The 11,438-nt window shown below is 46.1% G+C and overlaps 2 protein-coding genes across 2 annotated transcripts; one reads left to right on the top strand and one right to left on the bottom strand.

The window, feature by feature from the left end:
- Positions 311 to 2,984, top strand: LOC100510971 (olfactory receptor 51A7). Its single transcript, XM_003129556.3, has one exon. It carries the CDS (start codon positions 675 to 677, stop codon positions 1,611 to 1,613), a length of 939 nt encoding a protein of 312 aa, XP_003129604.2. The 5' UTR covers positions 311 to 674; the 3' UTR covers positions 1,614 to 2,984.
- Positions 3,408 to 11,252, bottom strand: LOC100737900 (olfactory receptor 51G2). The gene has a single exon (XM_021062396.1). It carries the CDS (start codon positions 7,783 to 7,785, stop codon positions 6,844 to 6,846), a length of 942 nt encoding a protein of 313 aa, XP_020918055.1. The 5' UTR covers positions 7,786 to 11,252; the 3' UTR covers positions 3,408 to 6,843.

Below are 11,438 nucleotides of genomic sequence, written 5' to 3'. Positions count from 1 at the left end.
AAACTTTCTTCAGTGAAGCCAGGCATCTTGTTCCTAGCCAACAGGAGAACTACTAAAAATCATGTGGAAAAGCTGTAGAAAAAATTCTGAGTATCTGTCACGGACTCAGTAAAACAGTTCTGTCCTTTTTAAAAAAAATCTTTAGGGCCACACCTGTGGCACAAGGAGATTCCCAGGCTAGGGGGCAAACAGGAGCTGTAGCCGCTGGCCTCCACCACGGCCACAGCAACGCAGGATCTGAGCCGAGTCTTCGACCTACACCACAGCTCATGGCAACTCCGATCCTTAACCCACTGAGCCAGGCCAGGGATCGAACCTTTGTCCTCCTGGCTGCTAGTCAGATTCGTTTCTGCTGAGCCCCGATGGGAACTCCAAAGCAGTTCTGCTTTGATATGATTTTCTTATTTGGCTAAAAATGTTGGAAAACTACCACCTTAGGAGAAGTTGTTATAAGTTAAATTCCCATGACGGAGGTCAGGAACACGCTTAAGGACTTTTGATACAGGCTGATAGGTGCATTTTCGTCATATGATATCAAATACATACTTCCGAGTTTCGTATATTAAAGCATGGCTCATCCCCTCTCTCTAGCACTGAGTTTTATCCCAAAGCGTGAACTGCTTTTTGGTTTATGTGATTTCAGATCTGGCGAATGAGCTCATATTCCCTCTATCATGTCTGCTCTCAATACCTCTGAGGTCCAGCTGTTTCTTCTGGTTGGCATTCCGGGACTGGAACATGCCCACGTGTGGGTCTCCATTCCCATCTGCCTCGTGTACCTGGTCGCCGTCACGGGCAACAGCACCATTCTCTTTATCATAAAGACAGAGCCCTCACTTCACGAGCCCATGTATTATTTCCTTGCCATGTTGGCTGTCTCTGACCTTGGCCTGTCCTTCTCCTCTCTGCCCACCGTGCTGAGACTCTTCTTGTTCAACGCGGTGGAGATCTCACCCGATGCCTGCTTTGCCCAGGAATTCTTCATCCATGGGTTCACGCTTATGGAATCCTCGGTGCTTCTGCTGATGTCTGCAGATCGCTTTCTCGCCATTCACTATCCCCTGAGATATACGTCCCTCCTCACCAGCCGCAGAGCTGCCAGGCTGGGACTGGGCTTCGCCATCAGAAGCCTTCTCCTAGTGCTGCCGTTCCCCTTCACTCTGAGGCGATTAAAATATTGCCAGAAGAATCTCCTTTCTCACTCGTACTGTCTGCATCAGGACACCATGAAGCTGGCGTGCTCGGATAACAAGATCAACGTTCTCTATGGCTTCTTTGTTGCTCTCTGCACGATGCTGGACTTGGCCTTAATTGTTCTGTCTTACGCGCTGATCCTGAAGACGGTACTCAGCCTTGCATCTCTGGCAGAGAGGCTCAAGGCCCTTCACACCTGTGTTTCCCACATCTGCGCTGTGCTCGTTTTCTACGTACCCATCATCACCCTGGCTGCCATGCACCGCTTCGCCAAGCACAAAAGCCCCCTCGTTGTAATCCTTATCGGCGACATATTCTTGCTGTTGCCGCCCCTAATGAACCCTATTGTGTACTGTGTAAAGACTCAGCAGATCCGGGAGAAGGTCTTGGGGAGGTTGTTTAACATACGGAGGAGATAAGAGGTGAAATATCGAGGTAATCACCCAGGAAGTATTTATTGGCACCCACTCTGTATTCAGTGCCATGGTGGGCACTACCCAGGGGAGGACTCCGGGAGACTGCAAAGCTGCACAGCACAGAATTTATAAGAAATTCAAGAATACAATATGGAACAGGAAAGATACAATCACCAGGTCATATGATACGACTCACAGAGGTTTAATTAACTTTTTAAGAGTAGTTGAAACAAAGTACCATGTAATCAAACAGCTGGGTTTGAGTCACCTCTGAAAGAATGGATAAAATTTAGATGGATTGATGTTACCACTCAAGCAGCATTTGTGTGTGTATATATATACACACCCACACCCACAATGCAGACTCACTATACTGTCAAGGAGAAGGAAACTAGGAGGGCAACACAACAGTTCTGAAGGACATTTGTTTGGCTAGAATAAAGCATTTAATTTAGCAAATAGTGAGGGATAATTTTAAGCAGTATGAGTGAACCAGATTTTGAAGTATCTAGAAAAGCCCTGAAAAGTCTAAATTCCAGAGGTACCAGCAAGACAATTCAATCTCTATAACAAACATCTCACGGGGTAAATCAAATTTTAAGAATGATGTGACTTTTGACATGAATTTGAGAGAGATGAAGACGTGAGGTCAATGAGAGTCTGCTGCAATAATTCCACTACGAAGTGATGATTCTGGGAAGTGGCAGAGAGAAGCTGGCATGCTGCTGATCTGTCACGACTAGAAAAGTAGCATTGTCCTCAGTGGCAAGATGATAATACTTAGGTGCGGACATGGAAGTAGACAGAAGTGAATATATGTTTTAAACAAGGTTGGTCATTAAACTAGGAAGACTTTCCCTTACCGACACATCACTACTGTTCTTTTTCACCCATCAATTCCTCCTAGAGCTGTTTCAGTCCAGCTTTAAAACTTTCCCTGGATTATCCTCTCATCTCGTACATTGAGATTAGCTACTTGAAAGAACTGTTAAGACTGTAACTGTAACCATTCTTAGAACCCTGCAATAGCTGTCCAGTAAGTAATCAGATAACGGCATGACTCTAAATATGCACCAGGCTCTCCATCATTTAACACCTGCTTTTCTCTATTACTTTATCTGTTAATATGTTGCCTTGCGCCTCATCATGTAGCATAAATGCCGCACACCCGTACACCTAAGCCTTTGTTTATGGTGTGTTTTATGTCAGGAATGTGGTATTAATTTTCTATTGCTGCATAACAAAATATCATGCACATTTAACGGCTGAAAACAATACACATTTATCATTTAAAAATTCTAGCATTTGAGGTTTGATATGACTCTTACTGGGCTGAAATCAAGGTGTTGGCTTGCCTGCATTGTTTTTTGTTTTTTTTTTTTTTTTTTTCCTGGAGGCACTAGAGGAGAATCTGTTCTTTGCCTTTTCCAGCTTCTGAGGTGTCCCTAATTTCTTGATTCATAGCTCCCACCTTCCGTATTCAAAGCCAACAACATGACATCAGTAATGGCTTACATGATACGGTCACCACCGCCTCTGTTTCCTTTGTTCATACTCTGCTCTTCCTTTGCCACGGTGGCAGACACAGTGACATTCTTTTTTTAAAAATTTATTTTAATTAATTAATTTATTTTAATTTCTTTTGTCTTTTTAGGGCTGCACCCGAGGAATGTCGAGGTTCTCAGGCTAGGGGTCGAATCGGAGCTATAGCCACCAGTTTACACCACAGCCACAGCAATGCCAGATCTGAGATGCATCTGTGACCTACACCACAGCTTCTGGCAACACCAGATCCTTAACCCACTGAGCAAAGCCAGGGATCGAACCTGTGTCTTCATGGAGGCTGGTGAGTTTTGTTGCTATTGAGCCACAGTGGGAACTCCAGAGTGACATCCTTTTTTTTTTTTTTTTTTTAATGACTCAAATGAATTTATCACATCTGTAGTTGTATAATGATCATAACAATCTGATGTCACAGGATTTCCATCCCACCAGAGTGACATTCTTAATACATCTTAAACATACAACACATGCTCCTGTGTTGGACTTTTGCACCTGCTCTTCTCTCTATAAAGGATCCTTTCCCCAAGATGTCTTGATGTTGCTTCCTTATTCCTCGATATATCACCTATTCAAAGAAAATTTTCTTGAGATTTTCGAAGAATTACAACGTCTGTGAACACAGCTTATACCCCTTTCCAATGTAATTTTTCTTCACTGCATTTTTCACCATCCAGCATACAGTGTCTTTTATTTTATTCCTCCTGTTTATGGCTTGCCTACACCAAATAAAACCTGAGGCCCCTGAGGACAGTGTTTGTGTCTGGTCTGTTCACTGCCATATTCCTAAAACCGAGAACACTGCCTGGTATAAAGCAGGTACTCAATAGATATTGGTTGGATGAATTAATCTACAGTCGGTCACTGTAAGTTCTGATCCCTGTGTATTCCTGGCTGTGTCTCAAGCCACTCTCCTCTCACTCCACCACTTGGGTGGGTGGCAACAAGAATTATTTATAGTTTCTAAACAAGTAATGATGTTTGCTATCTCTTGACTCTTTCACAAAATAAATACTTACTTTATTGAGAAAGCTTTTTTTTTTTTTTTTTTCATTTTAGGGCTGCACCCATAGCATATGCAAGTTCCCAGAGCCAGAGATTGCTGCAGCAACACTAGATCTTATACTGTGTCAGCAGGGGGGCAAATCCACACCTCTGCAGTGACCTGAGCAGCTACAGTCAGATTCCTAACCCAGTGCATCGCAGCAGGAACTCCAAGAAAGCTATTTATTTTTCTGTTTTTCACCTGGATAACTCTAAATAACCTGACATTTAGGACTCAATTTATAGGTCATTCCAAACACTACAATATTCCGGATATCCCTATTGAACTATAAATTCCTTGAGGACAGCAAATGTGTCTTGTTTACCAATGAGTCCCAGTAACTTTTACCAAAGCCAATCATGCTTTAGAAGAGTGAATGAATGAAGTTGGGTCCTCATTCCGTGCAGAAAAGCTGTCATCCAGGCTTGGCTGCAATCCGGTAGCCTGCCACGGTCCCTTCATCAGAGGAAGGAACTCCTCCTTCCCCTCAGGGCTCTTTCAGGCTCTCTCTTTTCCATGATGCGTTTTACTCTGTGCCATTACGTTCTATGTTAGGAATGAAAGAAACTAAACTTTAATTTGAGCTGAGAAACCTGCTAGAATTTATTTTGAAACTTTCATATATGTCATATACTTAAATTATATAGAAAGCCTTGTGGGATAGGCATTGTTAGATCCATTCTAATAGAAAATTGAGTTGGTATAAATAATTTGCCTGAGCCACAGAGTTAGAAAGTAGAACTTTCCACTGACTCCAAGCAGAGTGTACTGACGAGTATATCACAATCACTCTTCAATTCATTATAAGATAAAAAAGAACATGAGTCCCTTTGGAGGAATGAAATTGCCCATACATGGCGTAGACATAGATTGCACCTGTGAGCTTTAGAATTTGCAGTGGCTTTATGGGTTTCTTGAAGTTTTGTGTGTACGCAGACACACGAGACATAAACTTCCCATGACACTCAAGCACACGTTCTATTTTATTCCCTTTGCGATGCATAAGTAATCTTGGATCTTCCACCTGAGGTCACCAGAGGTTCCCATTCACCCATCAATGCAGAACAGCTTTCTCATGCCAGACAGGATAAGGGACGGGTGGCGGGTAGAGCAGGGAGTGGGACAAGACCCAACAAGAGTTAAATGTCAAATGTGCCAGGTAGCCTTGAACGAGGCTGACTTCCAGTGGGAACTGGCTCCACCTACGTCACAGCAGAGCATGTTGTCTTCGGCCCTCTGACACTGCCTTTCTAGACCCTGCACTAACACGATGCAGGAACATGGCATCCTGATGCTTCCCTTCAGATGTGCAAAGCTCTCCTTGGCAGGACCTTATCCAGGCCTTCTTTCCTGCAGATACGCCCAGGTCAAAATTTCATCTACTATATGATCAGTATTATTCAAAAGACACTTTTTTAAAAATTTGGAGTGATGTGGGGGTATACAGTTGTAATGCGCAGATGTACAGAAGCAGGTGTAAGGAATTTTTTCTTTTTGGTTCATTGGCTTATGGCCATTCAGATACAGTCAGTGCCTCGACCTCTTTCCGCTCGCCACCTCCCCATGCCCCCACCCCATGTTCTCTACTCTTCCCTGACTTGCTAGGGAAAAAATGACAACAAAAACGACTTCAGACCAAGTGTCTTCTCTCTCACCTCTGCCTTAGTTTGCACATGCTGTACTTTCAGGTTGGACCAAAGTTTCAGTTTGAATGCCTAACTCTTACATGTCCCTTAAGGCTGGCTACCACGGCAACTCAGGGAAATCCTTCCTGACATTCTCTTTCCCCAGCTTGGGGAGGATATCTTTCTTTTTGCTCTGATTAACACGATTAACATAGGGTTAAATAACAAACCATCCATCCCAAGATGTAGTGTCTTAAACAAAACAAAACAACCAGCCATTTATTTAGCTTATAAATCTGCAGTTTGGGCTGGGTTCAGAGTAGGAGTGTGTGTTTCCCTGGGTGCCAGCTGAACAGCTGGGAAGGATGGGGGTTGGAATAATTTTAAGATTGTTGACACACTAGTAGTTGAGAATGATCCAGCGACACTGAGACTTCAGCTGGGTCTATTGGCTGAACCACCTCAATGCGGCCCCTCCAGGTGGTCTAGGCTTCTGCTCAGTATGGTGACTGGGTTTGAAAAGCAAGCACTGCGTGAGTCAGAGGTGGATGCATATAGAAATAGAGCTAGAAAAAGAGGGAAAGAAAAAGAGAGAGAGGAAGAGAGGGCAGGTACCAAAGAATAATACATCGCCTTTGGGGACCCAGTGTCAGGAGTCTTACAGCATCACTGCCTTGACATTCAGCTCACTGAGGCATCTGCAAAGTCTGAGCCAGTTACAAAGGGAGAAGAAAGAGACTCTACCTGCGGCTGGAGGAGTGAAGGTTTCTGGAAAAGAATACGGGGTTGGAAATATTTCTGGGCCATTTTTGGAAATACAATCCAGCACGCCACACTGCTTTGTATTTCCTCGCCACCAGAGTGGGGGTCCTGTGAGCGGTGTGATTTCTTATTTGTTGAGTAAATACATAACAATCTCCTCCACCTCATACGCACTGCCTATTATAAAGAACAGACGACTAAGGGTACATTTAAGGAAAAGTGCCCCCAAGACCAGACCCAGTTAATGACAAAAGGCGCGGATCACACGATCCCGGATCTGTTTGGTCTTCACGCTGTAGACGATGGGGTTCATCAGGGGAGGGAAGAGAAGATACACAAAGCCCATGACCACTTGGACCAGATGAGGCGCCTGCTTCCCAAAGCGGTGGATGACGGACAGGCCAATCATGGGGATGTAGAAAAGGAGCACCGCGCAGATGTGGGCGACGCAGGTGTTCAGCGCTTTCAGTCTCTGGGTCCTGGATGCGATGGACAGCACGGAGCACAGGATCAGGACGTAGGAGAGGAGAATGAGCAGCAGGTCCACGCCCACGGTGGAAACGATGACAAACATGCCGTAGATGCTGTTGGCCCTGATGTCTGCGCAGGCCCACTTCATCACTTCCTGGTGGAGGCAGTACGGGTGGGAGAGCACGGGGGTGCCTCGGTACGGGAATCTTTTGAGCATAAACGGCAGTGGGAAAATGAGCGCCACACTGCGGCCCACGGAAGCCAGGCCCATCCTGCCGATGACGGCGCCGGTGAGAACGGAAGCGTAGTGCAAAGGGCGGCAAATGGCCACGAAGCGGTCAAAGGCCATAGACAGCAGCACGGAGGACTCCAGGAAGGACAAGCAGTGAATGAAAAAGAGCTGCGCAAAGCAGGCATCGTGACCGATAGCTCGGGCCCCCGCCCAAAAGATGCCTAGCACCGTGGGGAGGGTGCAAAGCGACAGACCCAGGTCCGTCAGCGCCAGCATGGACAGGAAGAGGTACATAGGCTCGTGGAGCGAGGGCTCCGTCTTAATGATAAAAAGGACAGTGCAGTTGCCCAGGATGGAGACCAGGTATAGGAAGCACAGCGGGATGGAGACCCAGATGTGCCCGTGCCCCAGGCCCGGAAGACCACTCAGCAGGAAGGTGGAGGACATGCTGCTGCTGTTCTCCAGGGTCCTCGGTGTCATTGTGTGTGCATGGAAGGGGGAGTTGGAGGCCTTCCAGATTCCTGACGTGAACTGGGAAAAACGAGTGATGGCGCCCGGGAAGAAATTTCACAAAAGAGATAGGAAGGTTAGACTCAAGTAGACTTAGCTCCTCCAGAGCTCATCTCCTTCTGGTCCCTCGTTCCCTCTCAACATTGTTTTAGAGAAAATCTTTTCTCTGAAATGTTTTGGCTTCGCTTCTTCAGGCTAAGAGGTGCAAAGGATCTTCACTGCAGGGCTTATCCTTCACAGCAGCGGACATATAAGTTGGTTATACTGAACTCTGTCTACCTCTAGTGAGTGGAATTTTAATGAATCACTCCTCACATGCATGCCTCTGTCCTGTTGGGTCTCTCACTGTTTCTTACCCTAGTTCCTTTCCTATTTCTTTATCTTATCTTCTTCCTTCCTTCCCTCCCCTCTTGGTTCCTTCCTTCTGTTTTTGCTTAACTTCATCAGCTCTATGTAACGGGTAACCTTAGACACTTCCTCACCTTCTCCTCTGATCTTCCTGCTGTGGAAGCCTGGCTGGATTCAGATTCAGCTCACAGCACTCCGGCGAGAACAGGAGAGCGTGAATACCGGCTGTGAGGTTATTCTCGGCTCTGCTGGGGGAGGAAATCAAAGTTCTGATCCTCATGATCCGTCAGAAACGGCCGTTCCTCAGAAGTCTGGGAATTCGACTGCCGGGGACCTAGGTGGGAGCAGAGACTGACGCACCAGCAACCAAGCCCACAGCCCCGATCACAGGGCAGAGTCCACGTGTGTCTACAGAACAGAAGCCAACGATACTGGCAGGGCTCATTCTTCTGTCAATGAAGAGACGAAGAATCAGAAGAGGCCAGTTACTGGGCAGAAGCCATATGCCAATTTAAGCCTTCTGACTTCCAGGGCAATGATCTCACTTCCCTCCGTAATCCCACTACAATGTGCACTTAAAGAGGGGACGGCTTTGTTTTGTTGACATCTGTAAAGACAGAATGTGCCTTCGCAGACAGTAAGTGCCCAGCAATTTTGTGAATGCATGTGTTAGAGTTAAATTTTACTTAGTTACCTGTTACTAACTTGTGCATGCGTCATCTCCTTAAAAACACCTGTGAATAAAGTTCTATTAATGGTACCATGTCGTAGGTGAGAAAACAGATGCTTAGAAAGAAGTTGACATCAAAGTCAAAGAAAAATGGCCCAGAGGGGATTTGAATCAAGATCTGATGTTCCTCTAGATTCCAGGCTCTAAACAACAGTTAGGTTTTTCTTCCCACCCAGATGACAAGTCACTGGCAAGTACAAGGAGCTAGCATAACACCAAGAGCTTCATGGGCCTTCGAAAACAGGGCAGACTCGTTAGCTGAATCAATAAGCTTAGTAGAGAAATATACACAGTTATATACACAGCCGTTTCCTTTCATTCTCTAAATAGCAATGACATTCACAGCCCGTATCATGAACTCACTGTCCACTGGAAAGGCAGACGGACTCTCATGCAGTTTCCTCAGCTTCCATGACCTGTGCTCGGCACATTACCCATCACAGTAAATTCAGAAGAGCCAGGATAACCTTACATGTCAGGGCCAGGTAAGCAACACGATGGTTAACAATATGACTCATAAAGCCTAAGGCAGAAAATATCTTTGACACGAAAATGAGGTAAGGTGGTGACGAAGAAGGACCTAGAACACATGATGGACGCCTACTATTTGCCAGGCACCAGGTACATGGCAAAAGCAGTAGCATATAGACCCCACGAGTCATGTTAGACCTCAAGGGGCAAATAAGGTGAGAGAAGCTTAGAGAATTTTACACTGTGCCTAAAGTCTTAGAGCCAATCAGAGACAGAGCTAGAATTCAAATTTAAGTTTATGGAGCCCTAAGACACAATCTGGAAACTTGGAAACACTGATGTCAACAAATCCAGGCAGTTTTCAAAGCTGAGACAGCCTGGAAAGGGTGGATAGTAAATAACAAATGATGAAGAGAAATACCAAGTTTGGGTTCCCACCTTCATTTCGCTACCAGCTCAGGACAGACTCTTCGGAATCCAAGCATGTGCTCCACATTTTAAGGGACAGGGCAGAATAAGAGTCAGAAAGAGAATTCATGGGGAGAAATTGAAGGAGGGAACTTAGACATAGAAGAAATCCAGACTAATGAGACTAGGAGATATCTGCCTGGGAAAGATCCTTTAGCCTGTTGGCTGAAGAGATCTCAGTAAGATAACTATTCTAAGTGCTTCTGATGTAGAGACCTTTAGGGTATCCACCCTCAGGTTCGGTGAGAATTTCAACCAGGACAAAAGCACTTGTCCAGAGGAGAGGAAGAGGGAGATTTAACAAATGGCCTTTCTGTCCCCCCGTTGCTCTGCTGGAAGATCATTCCTCGAGGGGCTTAAGTGCAATGACCGCTTCCAGTTTCGTTAGCTACAGGCGGTGGTCCTTCTGAGGACTGTCCTCTCATATGTCACAGTCTATCTTTTCTTCGCTTCTTGAAAATAACTGCTGGCTCTGTAACTTCGTGGCTGAGGCTAAGGGGTAGATGTTGGACCTCTCCTAGTGTAGCTCATCTCATTCCTGCACTTCACTTGCCACCTGACATGCCCGTCTCCCTGGGTCTCAGCCACGTTCCTACAGTTACTACGCACGACCCAACTGTCTAGGCAGGAGTTTAAGGAAGTGAGCAGACACGAGAGGGTTGTTGTCTCCTTCCCGGGCTAGTGTAAAAACCAGACCTGAGATCCCACGAAGTCAGCAGGAGCTGACCTGGGCTGCCACCCTCTACAGCCTTCCTGTGCCTCAACGCCCCTTCTCCCCTCCCTCTCCATGCTCAGCCTGAGTCTCCCTGGTTCCACGATTCAGCACCAAACACCTGCTCCCTAGTTTGACTCCTTACATACCAAGGTTAAGTCCAGAGGCTCCAGGCTTTACACCAGGGGAGAAGGAAGACTAAAACTGGAGACTCTGGGGGCTCTGGTGAGACTGGAGGGTGGATGTTTAGCTTCTTGATTTTTATGAAATTGTCTACGGTCCCCATTGAGACCCTTCCAAGGATCTTAAATCGATTTCCTGCTAGGACTGGCTCCCTGGCCCTCATTATCTCAGACCCTGGGGGCAGGGAAAGAGAGGGCAAGAGAGTGGCCCCACAAGCTATCTAGATGGGAGGCCCAGAGGACATTATGCACTATAGTTACTTTTTGAAGATCTGGTGAAAGTTTTGACCCAACCCCACCACTGCCAGGCAGCACAGTGGGTGTTGTTGACAGGGTTTGGTGAATAACATACCCTACCTGCATAGTTCACACACATCAGATGTGACGGTGTGCATGCTGGGTATATAACCATATGTGACATGGAAAGGGACTTTTTTTTTTTTTTATGGCCGCACCTGTGGCATATGAAGTTCCCTAGGCAGGGACTGAATTTGAGCAGCAGCTATGACCTATGCTAGATCCTTTAACCCACTGTGCTTGGCTGGAGATCAAACCCCCACCTCCAGAGTGACCTGAGCCTCTGAAGTCGGATTCTGAACCCACTGCACCACAGTGGGAACTCCCCAAAGGGGCTTTTTAATTGAATGCTTTTCCTATCTCGGTAGGGGAGAAAGGAGTCGGGCCAAGTTCTTGGAAACATTGTGATAGTGTT

This window comes from Sus scrofa, chromosome 9, assembly GCF_000003025.6.
Source record: "Sus scrofa isolate TJ Tabasco breed Duroc chromosome 9, Sscrofa11.1, whole genome shotgun sequence".
In the NCBI taxonomy this organism is placed as follows: domain Eukaryota; kingdom Metazoa; phylum Chordata; class Mammalia; order Artiodactyla; family Suidae; genus Sus; species Sus scrofa.
Note: the sequence above shows the minus strand (reverse complement) of the source record. Positions and strands in the feature narration are given on the sequence as shown.